This window comes from Mobula hypostoma, chromosome 5 (assembly GCF_963921235.1).
Source record: "Mobula hypostoma chromosome 5, sMobHyp1.1, whole genome shotgun sequence".
Lineage (NCBI taxonomy): Eukaryota > Metazoa > Chordata > Chondrichthyes > Myliobatiformes > Myliobatidae > Mobula > Mobula hypostoma.
This window is the reverse complement of record NC_086101.1, coordinates 31,480,786-31,502,560: the sequence shown is the minus strand read 5'-3', so window position 1 is coordinate 31,502,560 and position 21,775 is coordinate 31,480,786. Positions and strand designations below refer to the sequence as shown.

General features: G+C 49.1%; 1 protein-coding gene and 1 pseudogene across 1 annotated transcript in view; one reads left to right on the top strand and one right to left on the bottom strand.

Moving 5' to 3' along the window:
• Window positions 1-549: 549 nt before the first annotated feature.
• LOC134346729 (H-2 class II histocompatibility antigen, A-U alpha chain-like) overlaps window positions 550-21,775 on the top strand; it is a 46,755-nt gene continuing 25,529 nt past the window's right edge. The window contains exons 1-2 of the mRNA XM_063048295.1: window positions 550-714; window positions 21,512-21,760. Of these exons, the coding sequence (XP_062904365.1) occupies window positions 648-714; window positions 21,512-21,760 (316 nt within the window). The 5' untranslated portion in view covers window positions 550-647. The remainder of the gene's footprint in view (window positions 715-21,511; window positions 21,761-21,775) is intronic.
• LOC134347398 (U2 spliceosomal RNA) lies at window positions 16,845-16,976 on the bottom strand (annotated as a pseudogene).

Below are 21,775 nucleotides of genomic sequence, written 5' to 3'. Positions count from 1 at the left end.
GATAAATTAACCCAGTTAACACGTAAAAGTTACTGGTGAATGCAGCAGGCCAGGCTGCATCTCTGGGAAGAGGTACGGTCGACTTTTCGGGACTCGAGACGTCGACTGTACCTCTTCCTAGAGATGCTGCCTGGCCTGCTGCGTTCACCAGCAACTTTTATGCATGTTGCTTGAAATTCCAGAATTTGCAGATTTCCTCCTGTTTGCGAAATTAACCCAGTTTCTCACTTATTGGTGCTGTCCGACCCACTGAACAGAGTGGATCCGTCCTCTCCTTCAACTCCGCAGTGACAGGGTGAAGTAAAATTATCTGCGTAGACTGTTCAGTTCAACGCAGGTCAAAAGTCTCTTGTAAATGTTTCTTCTGAAGAATGCTCCCCTTCTAGGAGCATCTCTTCCTCAACGAAAGCAAATCCAGTTTGGTGTAATTCGGAGCAAATTGGTATGTATTCCACCTGGAAACAGATGACGAGTGAGAATCTCGGCGTCTGATTGGTTCAGCTGTCCTCAGGCGCATATCAATAACAGACTGCACGAGAGTGAACGACTGAAGTTAGGTTTATTCTGTGGCAGAAACTGGTGGCAGATTGAGCGGAACTGGTGCTGGACGAGGAGAGGTCGCGTTTGCGAGACCCGGGAGATTAAGAATGGGAGCTGAGGTTTACTTCTTCGTGTTAGCGACGGCTTTAATATGTGGAGCACAGGCTACAAAATGTGAGTTATCTGATAGTAACATTTAAAATAATTTACTATTTGAACTCCCTAAAACAAGTTAACGTTATAATAGAGTATGTATTTATGTCTATATATGTTCTTAACCTTACAATGCTACGATAACTTTAACTTGTTTTAACAGAGAATGCAGCCTGTGACAACCTATCCTCGGGATGTATCTATAAACCTGAGCCCACTGCCCGTCTCTATTGTCAAATTGGAAACTGAGTCAAATTGGAATTTGAGATGTTGGGCCTTGATCCGAACCGGGGAGAGGTCTGCAATCTGATCAGAGTGACAGCAGTTTGAAACCTGTGAGTTAGTTGGGGAGAAACATCATGGGTTTGTAAAGAGTGGGTCCGCTCACAAACCCGGAGGAATATCTGAAGGGGGGACTGAGGTAGTGGACAGGACAGGTCTGCCTGTTTTCATATCAACTTCAGGAAGGGAATTGCTGTTGACCGGAGCTAGTCCATGGAGATGAAGGGGAGTGTTGGCAGGAGACGAGAACTCGGGATAATGGCCAGCCACTCCGCCGGTCAGGTGTGAAGGTCCAACTGCCCCGGTCACTGATTACAGCTTGCCAATGGGGTTCTGGAGTCCATGACGGCCCAGAGCGGGAGTTCTCTGCGTGGCGGCGTTAGTGCAATAAAGGGAGCGGCGAACCGAGTTATGTTCAGCCCATGCACTAATATCCCGGCCGGAGTCAGACGGACGGAATAGTAACATGTGAGGATCGAGGCAGTGATCAAAGTCGGTGTACGGGGACCACTGGTGACCACACGGACTCGGAGGTCCTGAACACGGCTGGTGCAGTGTGTGCCCCGAAACCGGAGTCTCGGTCCTGTAGGAGATCGGACACTGCGGTGGAAGGGGTGGGGGACATACTGGCCAGTGAGGGAGGGAGTGTGGTCTGCCTTCTCAGAACAGCAGCTGGATTACACAGTTCAGTCAGTTTCTTACTGGGGTTTACAGGCGAGGGTGTTTGATATGTTTCCTTTAGGATATGTTTCCCCCGAACGGTGCAGAAGGAATTATCGGGGACAGTAATTTTTTGCACGTCCAGGTACGGGTGCAGGGGTACAAAAGTACCGAAACACAAAATACATTTATTGCAAATGACATTCTACAATACTACAACATACACAGAGACAATAGCAGTGACTTACACAACCTAAATTAAAACGTTCCAATCCCTGTCACAGACATTTACCGTTAAAACTTCCACTGCACCCGTGGACACCGCGTGTTCCTTCTCCACGGTTCCCCGGGCACCGATACCCAACTCTCCCGGAACATAGCCTGGTTGTCATCCCAGACGGAACCTTCCACTGCCCGCTTCCTGGATCAACGGATAGCTACTGTTTTTCCCAGTCCCAGGATATCCTGCTCCCTCCTTTCCCTCCTCCGTACTGGATGGCCAAACTATGAAGCGGGTCGAGGTAAAATGCAACCAGAAAGCGAGGACCAGTCCCTTCCCCCTCTCCCTACCCCCAGATGTGCGAATAGGTCTGCAGCCTCGTGTACTCCATGTACATCCGGTACACAATCTCTTCCAGCCCATAGAAGTGACAAGTGGCTGAGAGATCCGTGTGCACTCACCAACTTCTACAGGGCACCGCTCAATGTAGAAACCCCCATCTCCACCCAAGTTCACACGTACCAGGGAAGGACATTTTCGTAAAGAGAGTTCCATTGGATACCCTAGCGTTCATAGGTGGGAAAACACCGACGGCCATTCGTGTCGGGACGGTGACCAGGGCTAGGAATTAGAGGGTATGGGGTAGCAACTCATACCCGCATCTCTGAATGACACTGGAAGTGGCGATGAGGTATGGAACAAATTCTGTGGGATTCATAACTCCGAATGAGCGGAGATGAGCCCAGCCCAAGTCGCTCCACACACCTGAGTCACACCGACCTCCGATGAGACAGGGCAGGGGGTGGGGGCGTCCCTCCGCCAGCGGAGACATCTCCCGACCGGAGGAACAGGTTTCCAGATTTTAGCTGTCCTCATAGACGTCGGGCAATGCCTGCGCAGACTGGCCGGTGCCCCTTGGCAAGGGGAGGCTCTGCTGAGGGCTGGCCGCTCAGCGTCAGAGGGAGGGAGGTCAGTGTGGTGAAGCCGCGGCCTGGATTGGAGCTGGAGCCGGGCTCGGGGTCAAACAGAGGAATGGGAAGGAGGACTAAGGGTGCGTGAATGAACGCGATCGGAGTAGGGGATTCGGAGGAGAGAAGAGAGCGCCACCTGTTGAGGTGTGAGGGATTTATCCCTCTAGTTGGGAAGTCCAGAATCACAGAATTAGAGCAGGTCCTTCCGGATTAAGTTGGTAAATAGTTCCCGCACCAGAGTGTGGAAATATTGGAACTCTCTTCCTCGAGTCGCTACTAGTGTGAGATTTTAATTTGACAGAGTCATGGACAGAAACAGGCCCTTCGGCCTAACTAGTCCTTGCTGATCCATTAATCTGCCCAATCTCATTAACCTGCACCCAGTCAATTCTGATTGACTGTGTCTTGTTCGACTATAAATTAAACAAATAGTGCAAAAAGAGACAGAACAATGGAGGTAGTGAGGTGGTGTTCATGGTTCATTGTTCATTCAGAAATCTGACGGCGGAGTTGGAAGAAGCTGTTTTTAAAACATTGAGTGTGTGTCTTTAGGCTCCTGTACCTCCTCCTTGATGGTAAAAATGAGAAGGGGGCATGTCCTGGAGCAACTCTTGTTCCTTGGAAATGGATAAAGTAACCCAAATGTGTTCTCTTTCTCTCTGTCCCTCTCTCTCTCTCTCTCACACACACACACACACACTCACACACACACACACACATACAGAGTGACAGAGCAAAGCAGAAAGAGCGAGATTGAGAGAGAACCTTTCCTTTTTGAATCATTTATCTCTTAAGGCTTAGACTGTGAAAGCTGACAAATACGTTTCCAGAGAGAGACAAGAGAGAGGGTGAGACTGAGAGGAACAGCAGGAAGCAGGCCCAGTGTTGACACTACTCCTAACTCTATCCACCTCACCTACCCATAGACTCAGTGTGTTCACTCACTGGGTTAAAATAGCTCTAAAACCAGTCTGTTGTGAGATTTGAGTTAGAAAATGTTCTGACATTGGGAAACAGTGGGTGGCTGATAGACTCAGAGGGTCGAATGGCCTGTTTCTGTGTTTTCCCTCTCTCTGTGCCGGGGTGGAAATGGATGGTATGGAGTTGGATGAATTGGCCGGTGTAAACGTATTGCCTCGGTCTGGGACACTGGGGTGTGAACAGGTCCTAGTAGCAGTGGGATATTACATTGGAATTGCTCTATCTTTTCTCTGTTTAACCTGACATCTGGTGTCTTCACCAACCCTGGGTGTGGTCAAGGGATTGTGAATAATGAACCAACACTGACAGCAAAGCTAGTAGTTACACAACTTTTCTGTCTGTGGGTGAAGCTGTGAGGTGAGTTGAAGTTGAGTCTCCTCTCCTGAGGTCAGAGGGTGGTCACTTCATCAGCTGCTGTCAAAAGCTCCGTCAGGTTGAAGGGTGACCTCACTGGGACCTGTGCTAGGTCCAACATACAACTGTAGGATTTGGGGCTTTGGGTCATCGTCTCACCTTACCTCACTCCCATCCATTAGTTATGGAGAAGGCAGGGAGGAGCCCACAGAAATGGCAAAGCCAGATTTGGCCCAGCAGACCCCTACTGTAGGCCAGATTCCTCTTCCCAAATACACACCACCATCTGTGTGAAGAAGCTACCCCTAATGTCCCTTTTAAATTGTCACCTCTAATCTTAAACCTCTGCTCTCTTGCTTTTAGCACTCTTTCCCTGTGAAAAAGACTACAAGCTTTCATACTGTCTGTGCCCTCATGGTCTTGTATACCTTTATCAGGCCACCTCTCAATCTCCTACATTCCACGGAATAAAGTCCTTGTCCTTTCCTTGTAATTCAGGCTCCTAGGTTCAGGCAACATGCTGGTAAATCTGTTCTGCATTCTTTCTAGTTTAGTAACATCTTTCCTATAGCAGAGTGACCGAAAGGACCAACAGGGAACTCGCACTTAAATTGGTTCAGTCATAGGGTCATTCGTCACAGAAACAGGCCCTTCAGCCCATCATGTCCATGCAGGCTAACACATATCCATGTACATTCATTCTATTGATCAGCACTTAGTGCAGAGCCTTCTCTGCCTTAATGAATCCAGTGATCAGCCCAATGTTTTTCAAATGTTGTGAGAGTCTCTGCCTTCATCACCCCATCAGGTTCCAGATTTCAATCACCCTCTCAGATGAAAGGTTTTCCTCAGATCTCTGTATAAGCCTGCTGGTTTGTATAGATTCAGCAGGTCATCTGAAACTTTGACCAACTTCTACAGATGCACAGTGGAGAGTATCCTGACTGGTTGCATTATGGACTGGTATGGAAACACCAATGCCCAAGAATAGAAATGCCCGCAAAATATGTTGGATACAGCCCAGTCCATCTCAGGAAAAGTTCTCCCCACCATTGATGACATCTACAAGGAGCACTGTCACAAGAAAGCAGCATCCATCATCAAGGACACCCACCATCCAGGCCATGTTCTCTTCTCGCTGCTGCAATCAGGAAGGAGGTACAGGAGCCTTAGGTCCCACACCAGCAGGTTCAGGGACAGCTATTACCCTTCAACCATCAGGCTCCTGAATGAGCTCAGCTCTGAACTGATCACTGAACACAACCTATGGTCTCACTTTCAAACACTCTGCAACTCATGTCCCAGTATTGTTGATTTATCTATCTATTTATCTATTTATTTATTATTGTATTTGCACAGTGTGTTTTCTTTAGCACACTGGTTGTTTGTCAGTCTTTGTTTGTGTATAGCTTTTCATTGAGTCTATTGTATTTATTTGTTCTGCTGTGAATGCCTGCAAGAAAATTAATCTCAAAGTGGTATATGGTGACATGTGTATACATTGGTATTAAATTTACGTTAAACTGTGAACTTGAAATGACAGAACTTAATGGGGTGATATTGTGGATGTTGGAGTCCCCAGTCTGCCAGCACGGTGCAGCACTGGGATTGGGACAGGCAGATTCCCCCCCCCCCCCAATGTCTTTCACTCGCAAACTGGGAAGCCTCATACTCCTGCTTGATCTCACTCACCAGTCTTGAATCTTTCTCTGCCACCACTTGGTCCCCGATTATTTTCACTGCTGTGAAGGTTAATGGCACTGGATCATATTTGCTAAAGTTGTGCAGCACAGAGAGATGCTTCAGATCCCACCAGATCCATGTTGACAAGACAGTTAACATGATCAGTAAGTCTGCATTTGACAACTAAATTGGTACAGTGGAGAAATTTAACTTTGATAAATGTGAAGTGATTCATTTTGGTCAATTAAACCATGGCAAGATTTATACGATGATGGCAGAGCTCTGGGGACTGTTGTAGATAGAAAACCCTGGGGGTACAGGTACATGGTTCTCTGAAAGTGGCAGCACCGGTAGACAGGGTGGTGAAGAAGACGTTTGACATGCTGGCCTTCATCAGTTGAAGCTCTGAGTACAGGAATCGGACATCATTATAGCAGACATCCATTAGATCACATTTTGAGTACTGCGTACGGTTTTGGTTCCCCCAGCAAAGGGAAGGAAGTCATTATGCTGGAAAGAGTGCAGTAAAGATTCACAAAGATGTTAAGGAGAGGCTGGGACTTGTACTCCCAGAGCTTAGGATGTTGAGGGATGCGCTTAAAGAAATATATAAAATCATGAGGGAAATAGATGAGGTCTTCTCCCCAGGTTAGGGGAGTGTAAAACTCGAAAGCATATACTTAACATGAGAGGGGAAGATTTAAAAGAGACCTGAGGGGCAACTTCTCCACGTAGACGGCCATGGTTATAATTACAATGTTTATTTTTTTAACAAAATAAACTTAATTCATAATAAAAGTACAATGTTTAAATGACATTCCGAGGGCACATGGATAGAAAAAGCCAATACCAGCAAATGAGACTAGCTCAGAGACATCTTTGTCCTGGTGAAAGAGTTGGGTCGAAAGACAGGTTTCCTATCTGTTTTGAACCACGTTGATCCCTGACCCTGAAACCTCCATCCCGGAACGTCAAGGATCAATGTATTAATTTCTCTGAAAGGTGAATATTGCAGCAGCTTAATTGGTTTGCATTCAGCAGAACGTCTCCATCTCCCGGCCTGGCATACTCAGTCCATCCTGAATTTGCTAGGCCGGTACCCCTGGCAGCCAGAGAGCTGTCGACAAAAGCAACTGATCTCTGCGACCAGGATTTACCCTGTCCCGACCACTGACGCTGTCAGTCATCAGGCGTCACTTCACGAGAACGCAGGCTCGGCCGCTAGAGGGCGCACGATGACGGACTGCCAATCACAAACAAGAGAATATCTGCAGATGCTGGAATTTGAGTCCTGACGAAGGGTCCCGGCCCGAAGCGTCGACTGTACCTCTTGCTATAGATGCTGCCTGGCCTGCTGCGTTCACCAGCATTTTTTGTGTGTGATGCTGGAAATTACCGAACAACAAATACAAATGCTGGAGGAAGGCAGCAGACCAGTCAGAATCAAGGAAAAAGAGTACAGTCGACGCTTGGGGCCGAAACCCTTCGGTCGACTGCCAATCAGGTGGATACTCCCAGCCCACAGGGAACAACAACACAAACACGAGGAAATCTGCAGATGCTGGAAATTCAAGCAACACGCACAAAATGCTGGTGGAACGCAGCAGGCTAGACAGCATCCATAGGAAGAAGCACAGTCGACGTTTTGGGTCAGGACCCAACACAGGGAACAACATCCAGCTTTGTAATCGGTTATTGATTGTGGTGTACGTGTGCCATCCTGAAAAATCCTGCCATGCACAGATACATAAAGGTAATAAAAGTAAAAACAGAATGTAAAATAAAGTGTTACAGGTACAGAGAAAGTGCAGTGCAGCCGTGTAACTGCTCTCTGAAAACTCGCAGCAACACACACAAAATGCTGGAGGAACTCAGCAGGCCAGGCAGCATCTAGTACACAGTAAAAACAAAACAATGTTCCTCCAGGACCATGGTGCGACGTGAAACAACACAAAATTACACTAGTACCATCGTTTCGGGCGAGGCCCTTCAGCTGGACTGAAAACTCGCACTCATTCCTCTATTACATTTACTTGTATATAATGAGAACAGCATGGCCCATGTCACCCCACTGTTCTGAATTCTGAACAGAGGAATGTCATTATTATATTTAGTTAAGCAACATACATCAAAGTTGCTGGTGAACGCAGCAGGCCAAGCAGCATCTGTAGGAAGAGGTGCAGTCGACGTTTCAGGCCGAGACCCTTCGTCAGGACTAACTGAAGGAAGAGTGAGTAAGGGATTTGAAAGTTGGAGGGGGAGGGGGAGATCCAAAATGATAGGAGAAGACAGGAGGGGGAGGGATAGAGCCGAGCTCCTACTTTCAAATCCCTTACTCACTCTTCCTTCAGTTAGTCCTGACGAAGGGTCTCGGCCTGAAACGTCGACTGCACCCCTTCCTATAGATGCTGCTTGGCCTGCTGCGTTCACCAGCAACTTTGATGTATGTTGCTTGAATTTCCAGCATCTGCAGAATTCCTGTTGTTTGCGATTATATTTAGTTGACTGGCATATATGGATATTGACCATTTGGTAAACTCTATGTTCAAATTCCTTTACTTGCATGATCAATCATTATTCACAATACAGGTGTTAAAATCAATAGAAACTATAAGCTAACAATGAATGAAACTTTGAGAATAGCAAAGTTATTGTCCCTTATTTGTGTGCCCCTTTGTTACACCCTTACCTTGTCTCCCTGTGTTAATGGCTCCAGTCCCCTACTGTGCTAGGCTCTTCAGACCTTTCTCATGTGGGTTGACTGCACACTAACCATCCTTGCTTGGAGATGTCTTCACCCTTACCTTTCTGCAACTTCCACAGAGGCAGACAATGAGGTGCAAGATTATAATGAGGTAGATTGTGAGGTTAAGCAGCACTGTATCAAGAAACCATTCAATACTCTTACAAGCCAAGTCAAGTCGTTTTTTGTTGTCATTTTGACCATAAACTGCTGGTACAGTACACAGTAAAAACATAACAATGTTCCTCCAGGACCATGGTGCTACGTGAAACAACACAAAATTACACTAGACCATGTGAGACAACTCAAGGCTACACTAGACTACGTAAAAGAACACAAAAACTACACTAGACTACAGACCTACACAGGACTACATAAAGTGCACAAAACAGTGCAGGGCAGTACAATAATTTAATTAATTAATAAAATAATTAATAAACAAGACAACAGGCACAAATTACAATATAATAATAAATGATGTGGATGTCAGTCTAGACTCTGGGTATTGAAGAGTGATGGCTTGGGGAAAGAAACCGTTGCACAGTCTGGTCGTGAGAGCCCGAATAATTCGGTACCTTTGCCAGATGGCAGGAGGGAGAAGAGTTTATATGAGCGGTGCAAGGAGTCCTTCACAATGCTGTTAGCGTTGTAGGTGCAGCGTGTGAAGTAAATGTCTGTAATGGCAGGAAGAGAGACCTTGATGATCTTCTCAGCTGACCTCACTATCTGCTGCAGGGTCTTGCGATCCGAGATGGTGCAATTTCTGAACCAGGCAGTGATGCAGCTGCTCAGGATGCTCTCAATACATCCTCTGTAGAATGTGGTGAGGATGGGGGGTGGGAGATGGACTTCTCTTAACCTTCGCAGAAAGTAGAGATGCTGCCAGGCTTTCTTGGCTATGGAGCTGGTGTTGAGGGACCAGGTGAGATTCTCTGCCAGGTGAACACCAAGAAATTTGGTGCTCTTAACGATCTCAACGGAGAAGCCATCAATGTTCGGCAGAGAGTGGTTGCTCCGTGTCCTCCTAAAGTCAACAACCGTCTCTTTTGTTTTGTTCACATTCAGAGACAGGTTGTTGGCTCTGCACCAGTCCGTTAGCCGCTGCACCTCCTCTCTGTATGCTGACTCATCGTTCTTGCTGATGAGACCCACCACGGTCGTGTCATCCGTGAACTTGATGATGTGGTTCTAGCTGTGTTGCAGCACAGTTGTGGGTCAGCAGAGTGAACAGCAGTGGACTGAGCACACAGCCCTGTGGGATCCCCGTGCTCAGTGTGATGGTGTTGGAGATGCTGCTCTCGATGCGCACTGACTGAGGTCTCCCAGTCAGGAAGTCTAGGATCCAGTTGCAGAGGGAGGTGTTCAGGCCTAGCAGTTTCAGCTTTCCAATCTGGTGCTGAGGAATGATTGTGTTGAATGCTGAACTGAAGTGTATGAACAGCATTCAAACGTATGTGTCTTTTTTGTCCAGGTGGGTAAGGGCCAGGTGGAGGGTGATGGCAATGGCGTCATCTGTTGAGCGGTTGGGATGATACGCAAACTGCAGAGGGTCCAGTGAGGGGAGCAGCAGGGTCTTTATGTGCCTCATAATGAGCTCTCGAGATATTTCATGATGATGAATGTGAGTGCAACAGGACGGTAGCCGTTGACATAGGACATAGAACGTAGAATAGTACAGCACAGTACAGGTCCTTCGGCCCACAATGTTGTGCCGACCCTCAAACCCTGCCTCCCATATAAGCCCCCACCTTAGATTCCTCCATATACCTGTCTAGTTGTCTCTTAACCTTCACTAGTGTATCTGCCTCCACCACTGACTCAGGCAGTGCATTCCATGCACCAACCACTCTCTGAGTAAAAAACCTTCCTCTAATATCCCCCTTGAACTTCCCACCCCTTACCTTAAAGCCATGTCCTCTTGTATTGAGCAGTGGTGCCCTGGGGAAGAGGCGCTGGCTATCCACTCTATCTTTTCCTCTTATTATCTTGTACACTTCTATCATGTCTCCTCTTATCCTCCTTCCCTCCAAAGAGTAAAGCCCTAGCTCCCTTAATCTCTGATCATGATGCATACTTTCTAAACCAGGCAGCATCCTGGTAAATCTCCTCTGTACACTTTCCAATCCTTCCACATCCTTCCTATAGTGAGGTGACCAGAACTGGACACAATACTTCAAGTGTGGCCTAACCAGAGTTTTATAGAGCTGCATCATTACATCGCGACTCTTAAACTCTATCCTTCGACTTATGAAAGCTAACACCCCATAAGCTTTCATAACTACCCTATCCACCTGTGAGGCAACTTTCAGGGATCTGTGGACATGTACCCCGAGATCCCTCTGCTCCTCCACACTACCAAGTATCCTGCCATTTACTTTGTACTCTGCCTTGGAGTTTGTCCTTCCAAAGTGTACCACCTCATACTTCTCCAGGTTGAACTCCATCTGCCACTTCTCAGCCCACCTTCTGCATCCTATCAATGTCTCTCTGCAATCTTTGACAATCCTCTACACTATCTACAACACCACCAACCTTTGTGCCATCTGCAAACTTGCCAACCCACCCTTCTACCCCCACATCCAGGTCGTTAATAAAAATCACAGTTAATAAAAATTGAGACAGGACATTGAGGACTTCTTCAACACGGGGACGATGGTGGCAGCCTTGAAGCACGTTGGAACGACGGCGCTGATCAGGGAGATGTTGAAGAGGTCAGTGAGAACATTTGCTAGCTGGTCTGCACAACCTCTGAACACTCTGCCAGGAATATTGTCTGGTCCAGCAGCCTTCCGTGGGTTGACCCTGCACAGGGTTCTCCTCACATCGGCCACGGTAAGACATAGCATCTGGTCATTGGGAGGAGGGGTGGTCTTCCTCGCCACCACGTCATTTTCCACCTCGAAACAAGCGTAGAAGTTGTTTAGCGCATCTGGGAGGGGGACATCACCAGCACAGTCAGGTGATGTTGTCCCGTAGTTGGTGATGTCCTGAATACTCTTCCACATGTGCCGCGTGTCACCGCTGTCCTGGAAGTGGCTGTGGGTTCGCTGGGCATGTGCATGCTTTGCCTCTCTGATGGCCCAGGACATTTTGGCCCTCACTATTGTTAGGGCTGCCTTGTCAGCTGCTCTGAATGCGGAGTCACGGGTCCTCAGCAGCGCACGCACCTCCGCGGTCATCCATGACTTATGGTTTTTTTTATTTCAAAATATACTTTATTCAAAAATAAATATATACAATAAACCATTCAATAACTTTTCATCCTTTACATACGTTTGCATTATACACAGTACATATCCGTATTTATACCACATCATTTCATTGTTGAGGGGTATACTCCCCGCCCTCCGACCCCTCCCCCTCCCACGGGTGGAGAAACCTATACTGTGGTCCTTCCCCACCGGGCCCTTGCGGTGGCTGCACCAAGTTTCAGTGCGTCCCTCAGCACGTACTCCTGCAGTCGAGAATGTGCCAGTCGGCAGCATTCTCCCACGGACATCTCCATGTGCTGGTAGATCATCAAGTTACGGGCCGACCAAATAGCATCTTTCACCGAGTTGATGATCTGCCAGCAGCACCGGACGTTGGTCTCCGTGTGTGTCCCCGGGAACAGCCCGTAGATCAGAGAGTCCTCTGTTACGCAGCTGCTGGGGATAAACCGTGACACTAGCCCATCCATCCTCCTCCACACCCTCTTTGCGAACTGGCAGTGTGCAAAGAGGTGGGTCACAGACTCCTCCTCACTGCAGTCCTCCCGTGGGCAATGGGGTGCGGAGACGACGTTCCGGGCGTACAGGAGGGCTCTGACTGGGAGGGCCCCTCTCACCGCCAGCCAGGCGAGGTCTTGGTGCCTGTTGGTTAGATCTGGCGATGAGGCATTTTGCCAGATGAACTGGACAGTCTGCTCCGGGAACCACCCCACTGTGTCCATCACGTCCTTCTCCTGCAGTGCCTGCAGGACACTACGTGCCGACCACTGCCTGATGGCCCTGTGGTCAAAGGCGTTCTCCTGGAAGAACTTTGCTACGTAGGACAGGTATGCCGGCAACGACCAGCTGACTGGGGCGTTGCGCGGGAGTGGGGCCAGGACCCATCCTTCGTAGCCAGGGCGACAAGTAGAACCTGGGCACGTAGCGGTACTTGGTGCCCACATACCTGGGCTCTACACACAACCTGATGCAGCCACATACGAAGCTGGCCATCAGGGTGAGGGCGACATTGGGGACGTTCTTGCCCCCGTTGTCCAGGGACTTGTGCATGGCGGTCCGTCCCACCCGCTCCATCTTGGATCCCCAGACGAATCTGAAGACAGCCCGGGTGATTTCCGAGCTGTAGGAGCGGGGGACGGGCCAGACCTGCGCCAAGTACAGCAGCCCTGAGAGCACCTCACACCTGATGACCAGGTTCTTGCCCGTTATCGACAGGGAGCGCCCTCCCCACAGTCCCAGTTTCTGTTTCACCTTGGCAGTCCGCTCCTGCCAGTTCTTGTTGCACGCCTCCGCCCCTCCGAACCATATCCCCAACACCTTCACGTGGTCAGACCTGATGTTGAAGGGGACGCTGGATCGGTCGGGCCAGTTGCCGAAGAGCATGGCTTCGCTCTTCGTGCGGTTGACCCTGGCCCCCGACGCTAGCTCGAACTGTTCGCAGGTGCCAATCAACCTGCGAACTGACCTCGGATCAGAGCAGAAGACGGTGACGTCGTCCATGTACAGGGAGGTTTTCACTTGGGTCCCTCCACTGCCTGGCAGCGTCACCCCTCTTATGCCCTCATCCCTCCTAATGGCTTCCGCAAAGGGTTCTATGCAGCAGACAAACAAGACAGGGGAGAGGGGACAGCCCTGCCTGACTCCAGACCTGATGGGGAAGCTGTCTGTTTCCCACCCGTTGACCTGGACTGCACTACGGATGTCTGTGTAGAGCAGTCTGATCCAATTCCGGATTCCCTCCCCAAATCCCATTTTGGAGAGCACGTCCGCCATGTACGTGTGCGATATCCTGTCGAAGGCTTTCTCCTGGTCCAAGCTGACCAGGCAGGCGTCCACCCTCCTGTCCTGCACGTAGGCGATGGTGTCCCTCAGCAGCGCGAGGCTGTCTGAGATCTTCCTGCCTGGTACAGCACAGGTTTGGTCTGGGTGGATCACCTGTCCCAGAGCAGACTTGACCCTGTTGGCGATAGCCTTGGACAGGATCTTGTAGTCCACATTCAGGAGAGAGATGGGTCTCCAATTTCTAATGTCCTCTCTTTCCCCCTTCTGCTTGTAGATGAGGGTGATGATGCCCTTCCTCATGGACTCAGACATACTGCCGGCCAGAAGCATAGCATTGTACACTTCCAGCAGGTCTGGGCCTATCCAGTTCCACAGAGCCGAGTACAACTCAGCCGGTAAGCCGTCGCTTCCGGGAGTCTTACCCGACCCAAAGGAACGGATGGAGCCTGTCAGCTCGTCCAGGGTCAGTGGCTGATCCAGACTCTCCCGCTTGCCGCCGTCTAAGACCTGCGTGATAGACGACAGGAAGTTGCGGGAGGCTGTGGATTCTGTGGCCTTTTCGTCGTACAGACCGGCATAGAAGGACTTGCAGATCCTCAGTATGTCGGTCTGCGAGGACGCGACTGAGCCGTCCTCTTCCTTAAGGTTGTGGATCACAGAGCTCCCCCTGTGCACCTTTTGGAAGAAGAAGCGTGAGCACGTCTCGTCCTGCTCCACGGTTTGGACCCTTGATCGGAAGATGATCTTGGAGGATTCGGCGGCGAGGTTATGGGCTTGCCGGCCCTTCACCTCTCGCAATTCCTCCCTGACATCCACCCCCTTCGACTGCAGAAGGAGAAGTTGCTGCAACTCTGTCTGGAGTTTACGCAGTTCCCTCTGCTCCTGCCTTGCCTTCTGGATACCCTTGCGGATGAAGAACCTCTTAATGTTCTCTTTGGTGGCTTCCCACCAGTGAACCGGGGAATCAAAGAAGGCTTTCAAGGTTCTCCAACCTGTGTACTCCCTCTCTAGTTCCTCGATGTTCTCTGGGGTCAGCAGCTTAACATTCAGCTTCCACGTCCCCCTGCCTGCCTTCTGGTCCTCCCGTAGGCGACAGGTGGCTCTCAGAAGGCAGTGGTCAGAGAAGAACACCGGCGTGACGTCGGTGGACCTGACCGTGAGGGGCTCTGACAGGAAGAGGAAGTCGATCCGGGAGCGGGCTGAGCCGTCCGACCGTGTCCAGGTGGCTTGCGGCTGTGCTCCACCTGTGGGGGTGCCAAAGGCGTCGCGCAGCTTGGCCGTCTTTACTATTTCCCTCAGGAGTCTGGAGGTACTGTCCAGCCTGCCGTCGGCGCTGCCGGGTCCTCCAGCCGCATCAATGGTGCAGTTGAAGTCTCCGGCCAGAACGACCGGCTGGGACGTCACCAGCAGCTGTGGGAGCTGCTCGAAGACGGCCAGCCGCTCGCTCCGAACGGGGGAGGCGTACACGTTGATCAGCCGGAGCGGAGTGCCCCGGTATTTGACGTCTGCTACCAGGAGGCGCCCCGCAACCACCTCTTTAACTTGGGTGATTGAGAAGTTACCTCCCCGTAGCAGAATCCCCAGGCCGGAAGCGCGACAATCGTTGCCCCCCGACCACACAGACAAACCTTTTTTCCACCACCGTGACCACCTCCGGTAGTTACGGAGATGTGGTAGTCCGCACTCCTGGAGGAAGGTCACGTCGGTCTTTACAGTGTCCAGGTACTGGAGCGTGCTGACGCATCGCCCAGTACTCTTCAAACTTCGCACATTCAAGCACGCCAATTTAAGGTCTGCCATCATTGTAGGTCTCTTATTTTGGCTGCACTCCGTCCTCATCTTTGCCATCCTGAGCCTTCATTCCCACCGCCTTTGTGAAGTTTTCCACCTCCTGTGGGCTCAGGTACTGCTGGTAGTACTCCTCCGTGTGTGGCCGTTCTGGTTCTGGGCCCGGGGGGTTGTTGGCTTCCTGGGCTGCTTCCCCTTCCGGCTGCTGGGTGCCAACCGTGGCTCTGCTCCCGGATTCCCGGAGCTCGGTGTGTCTGCTGCTCTCCGCCTCCTGTACTTGGGGGGTGGCCAGCAGACTTTCCCCCTCCTCTCTCCTCCTCTCCACCTGTTCTGCCCGCCGCTTCTTCCGCTGGGGCTGCTGGCCTCCCCCAACTCCTTCCTCCTCTGAAGAGGACAGGGTACCAGAGGCTGTGTGGTTCCCTGCCCTTTTCTTGCGTTGCTCCGCCTTCTGTCGCTTGGCCGCCGCCTTTTGGGTCTTTTTCCGTTTCACGACCTTCCATTCCGTTTCCACCTCAGCTGTCCCTTCCTCCATGGACTCCTGCTCGTCATTTGCTTGGTCCTGGAGGGTCTGCAGTGGGGTGGCAGGTCTCGGGGTGCTTGCCCCTTCCTCCCTGGTCTCATCGTCCGCCCTGTCGGGTGCCTCTTCGGCAGTGCTGGCAGGGGCGTCCGAAACTGCCTGGGCCCTTTCAGGACCAGCACCTCTCCTGGTTGCCTGTGCGTAGGTGCCCCCACGCCTCGGGCATGCTCTGTACAGGTGGCCGTCTTGTCCACAAAGGTTGCAGGACTTGGCCTGCGTGCAGTCTTTGGTCAGGTGGCCTTCAGTTTTGCAGTTCTTGCACATCACCACCCTGCACTGGGCTGCGATGTGCCCTGCCTTGCCGCAGTTTCGGCACACCCTGGGTTGCCCCGCGTACACCGTGTACCCTCGGTTCCCTCCGATGGCGAAGACGGAGGGGGGGTGGATGACGCCGCCGTTGGAGTCCAACCTCAGCTTCACCTTGACCTGCCGTTTGCTGGTCCAGATTCCCAGTCCGTCCTTCACGTCTGCTGGTGTTCCTACACTCTCCACATACCGAGCGAGGAATGTAAGGACATCTACCAATGGCACGTGCGGGTTGAACATGTGCACCGTGATTGTCCGTTCCTGCTGGGTAGCCGTGGCAAAGAGGGCCTGTGCTTTCAACAGCGACAGCGGCGCCTCTGTCCCCTTCAGCTGAAGCTGCTGGTACAGCTTCTGCCACCCTGCAGCCTGCCGGAAAGTCACGTCGAAAAAACCTGCGAAGTCCTGGACGCAGTAGATGTCGTCAGGCGTAAATCCGCAGCATTCCATCAAGACCTTCCGGATGAAAGTCTCTCGGGTGAAGCCGGTGCCCCCGTTCCGGTCTCGCACTGTCAGCCTGACAGTGTTCTTGATACCTTGGCCTCGAGCCGATGCACTGCTCGCTGCTGCCATCTTCCTCACTGCTGTCGTCGCTGGTATGGGGTGTTAGATTGGAGGCCAATCAGCATTAGGATCCACCCCTGCGTCAGCGCGAACTCTTCACCTCCGCCTTCTGGTCTGATAAGAACAGATACTACACTTGATCTTAGCCAAAAGGCCGAGAAGCGATCCATGACTTATGGTTAGCGCGTGTAGTGATGGTCTCGGACACAGTGACGTCATCAATGCACTTGCTGATGTAGCTAGTCACTGATGCCGTGTACTCCTCTAAGTTGGTAGAGTTGCCATCGGTTGCAGCCTCCCTGAACGTGTGCCAGTCAGTGTGCTCAAAGCAGTCTTGAAGAGCAGAGATGGCTCCTGCTGGCCAGGTTTTCACCTGCTTCAGAACTGCTCTGGAGCGCCTGATGAGCGGTCTGTATGCTGGGATTAGCATAACAGAGATGTGGTCTGAGTAACTGAGGTGGGGGCAGGGCTCTGCCCGGTACGCGTCAGGGATGTTTGTGTAACAGTACAACAGTGTGGGAGAAGCTATCCTTGAGCCTGGCCTTTGATGAAGCTGTTTGCATGACTGAGACTGCAAGAACTGTGGAGAATTTATGTGTGATAGGCTTGACAGTGTTCAAAAATTTGCAATATCTTGCGGTCTTGGGCAGAACAACTGCCATATCAAGGTGTGTTGTATCTGGAAAGGATGTTCTCTATGGCGCATTTGTAAAAACAGGAAAGGGTCATCATAGATATGCCAAATTTCCTTAGCCTTCTGAGAAACCGAGGCATTGGTGTGCCTTCTTTGCCATAGTGTCAATGTGGTTGGACCAGGACAAGCTTTTGGTGAAAATTACACCTGGGAACTTGAAGTTGTCAGCCGTCTCCACCTCACACCATTGATACAGACAGGAACATGGGCACCGTCCACCATGAAGTCAATGACTAGCTCTTTTGTTTTGTTGACATTGTGGGAAAGTTTGTTACTTTGCCCGAGGATGCCATCTGGTCCATCTGGTGAATTGAGAAGTTCTTAGGCTGTAGGGCATAGTCAGGGGTGCAGTGCTAGCTGGAGTGCAATGGAGCACGTCCGGCACATCTTTAAGAAAAAAAGCTGAAATAAAGAAGCTAATTAATTAGGTGCCGCCCAGGATGATTTGAGTATCTCAGAAACTGCTGAGCTCCTGAGATTTGTACGCATAACAGACTCTGGAGTTTACGAAGGATGGTGCCAAAAACAAATAAACATCCAGCGAGTGGCTGTTCTGTGAGCGAAAATATCTTGTTAAATCCACTCGCTGGATGTTTTTGTTTTTGGCACCATCCTTCGTAAACTCCAGAGTCTATTGTGCATAAAAATCCCAGGAGATCAGCAGTTTCTGAGATAATCAAATCACCCTGGGTGGCACCTAATTAATTAGCTTCTTTATTTCGGCTTTTTTCTTAAAGAGGTGCCGGACGCGCTCCGGCTAGCACTGTACCCCTGGGCACAGTCAGGTGAAGCCAGCGTGAGTCACATTTCAGTGAGACAGAGTACACAGCAGTTCCTTGAGTTCCATTTAGTAAACAAGTGTAGCTTTAATTTCATCCAATTTGTTTACCATGGCCTGGACATGTGCCAGGTTTATACTGGGGTGGGGGGATTTGAACCTGTGTTGTTTCAGGCTTACTGCAGCCCAGTCCTCCTCCTATGTTTCCTGGGAGAGTGACTGCTTTTGGTCAGCCCAGGAATTGGAGTGTGGAATCACTGATCCAGAAGATAGTCAAAGATATCAGGTGAAGTCCAGGAATCAGTTCATAGTGTTGGGTGCTCTGGATGTTTGGTCTTTAGTATCAGGTCATGATATGGGCATTCCACATTATCAGGCCTTTTGTTCAGTTGTGCCCGGGATGGGATAGTGAGGTAGGCCACTCCCACCGATCAACATTCATGTCTGGGTCACTCTTCTATCTGTGACAAAAGAGGGTTACAAAAGTACACATAGACTAAGATGTTAACTGTCCTGTGCTATCACCAGTGGGATCATCAGTTGATCTGCCACCTGTCTTCAGGAGAGAGATAAGTAAGACAATGGAGCAGCATTTGGAAATGTTAATGAAGAGACGAGAGAGATTAACGGAAAGAGACACCGGTCTGAGCATTGTCAAGACTGGTTGCTTTGAACCTGAACTGTTTGAAGTCTGATGGACAGGCGATACCCCAACAGGGGGATAAAAAGGGACAGGTTCGCTAAGGCAACAGGCACACCACACACGACACCACGAGGTAACGAGACCCTGGAAGCGGTGTGCCCCCACAAGTTGGTGGGAGTTTTGGAGGTCTGCTCACGGGACCAGCCATTGACGCACAGGGTGGAAAGATACGGTTGGGCGGGAACCTGGTGTGTGCGTCCGCCCTTGCCTGGGTGCCGGGTTCACCACAGAAGAACGATCGTATCTGGAACGGAGGGGTCACAGTTGGTAACCTCAGAAGACATTAAAAAGGGGCTCGCCCGAAAGCTAACTGCGAGGAATATCGAAGGTCTGTTTGGAATCCAATTTGCATATTCATTCATTTTCTCTCTCTCTCTCCCCAACGGCACGACGGCGATTACTGCGAACTGAACTAAAACTGAACTCTGTCACTTGTGATTGATCATTTTACCCCTAGACTGTGATAGAGCTTGATTGATCCTATTATCATAGTTCTGTGTACATGTGTGTTTATTCATTGCTAACCTGTTGCATTTATATCCTTACAATTAGAGTACTGTATTGCTTATTTCTTTAATAAAAACTTTCTTAGTTCCAGTAATCCAGACTCCAACTAAGTGGTCCATTTCTGCTGGTTTGGCAACCCAGTTACGGGGTACATAACATATCCAAACATTGGCGACTGCATTTCCAGTGCCAGCAGTAATTGCTCACTAGTTGGGCACTCCTGTAATTTGGGACCATTTTTGGCCTCACTGATTGGGTTCAGGAGATTTAAGAGAATATTTTAAATAGTTCTTATGGTCTTAGAAATTGAGATTTAAAAGAATAGAATGATTACAATGAGGGAATCTGCTGGGGACAACCCTCAAAGAGTCACCACACTCTGGAACCATTTAACTCCTCAGTTATCAGTGAGCATTCTGAGTGATGAGTCCATTACTCTCACACAGTAAAATGAAAAAAACAAAAACATTACAAATAAACATAAAAATAATTGTGATTCCTTTACAGTTGCTTACTGTGAAATAATCCTGTGAAAATGCACAATCTAAAATAGCTAATTATATAAACCAGATTACTGCAACCTGTTACTACAGTTTAGTACAGTGCAAAGTTTTCACTTGTCAGATTTTAAGGAACTAATTTATTAGTGATTGAGTTAAACTCAACAGAATCTGCGTGAATCCTTAACTGGGGAACAGAAGGTGTCAGGACAAAGCCACTGAGGTTTACCCAAGGCCCAGTTAATGCTCATTGAAGACCTTGCCAATACCCCACTATGACCACTTGAAAAGCAGTCAACACAGAAAATTTTTGACACTGTGGTTTTATCACAGTTTAATATTGAACTTTATTGCTGAATAATGTAATGATTTTAATGTTTATTTTTGGAATATAGTTTAATATTTGAGCTTATCTCAGAATAATACTGTGATTTATTGCATATATTTACTGGGATTTATTGCTGGTAGATTATTGATATTTCAGATCGAGGTTATTGTTTGATAAGTTGTTTTATTGTTTAATTTTAGGGTCTGTTTAATATCATGTTTCGTATTAAATCATACTTATTGCTGTTTAATATTTGGAGTTACTTTAGTTAAGAGACTTGTTATGTCAGGAGTTAAAACACAGAACAGTACAGCACAGGCCTTTCAGCCCACTGTATTATGCCGACCTTTTACCCTACTCCACGATCAATCTCACCCTTCCATCCTGCGCAGCTTATAGCTCTCCAGTTTTCCTACATCCGTGTGCTTACCCATGAGTCACGTAAATATCCCTAATGGATCAGCCTTAACCACCACCCCTAGCTGTTATTGCTCTTATTTATTGCTGACCAATTTTATCATGAGTTAGAGATTTAGTTCTGCTTAATATCAAATTTATTGTCAGCAAACCCAGGGTATAAATGTATGAAAATTAGCATTTTGCTTCAGCATAGTACATTATAGATATGCAAAACATAGACTAAAATTAACATAAGTTATACATAACTTGTGCAACAAGCATAACTACACCAGTGCAAGTTGAGAGAGAGGAAAATAAATACTGTATAGTCTGAGATAGTGTTACAGTTTTTCAGGTCTGTTCAAAATGGTGATCAGTTCATGGTGATCTGATGTTGGGATCAGAGTTTAAATCGGGGCTTATCACTTTTGCACCACGTTGTTAAATTTCAAAGGTTACGGTTCAGTATATTGGTTCATTTAGCAACAATAACAAATCGTTTACCATTTAATGTCTGGTCATTTGTTGTGTTTGATTCTACAGTCTGGGCTCTGTGCTGTTCGCTCCCAGCCTACCTATGTCAGAGCACACAATAAATTTTGTGTTACTGCCTTTATTCTGCTTTGACACGGATCCCAGCTGCACCCTGGGCTCCCCTCTCTCCATCTCTTCCCTGCTGGCCCCTAGGTTCACTCCCTCCCATTGTCTGGCATTTCCTCAGGCTCCCCCCCATTTTCCAACACCACTTAACTCTCTCCTTGCTCTCAGCTGATCATGTTTCTTCTCCCACAGACCAACATGAGCAGCTCATGGTCTATATTGCCCAGGACCGCAGTCCTGACAAACAGTTCGATATTTTGAGTGATGGTGATGAGTGTTTCTACATGGACTTCAACCTGAAGAAGGAGGTGCCACGGATCCCTTATTTTGCAGGCCATGGAATACAGGGAGGAGAGGCGGGGGTCTTGGCTCAAATAGCCATCTTGAAACAGAATTTAAACGTTTACAAGAACCTGTCACAAGGGAGCCCAGAACCTAAAGGTGAGAGAGTAGGGG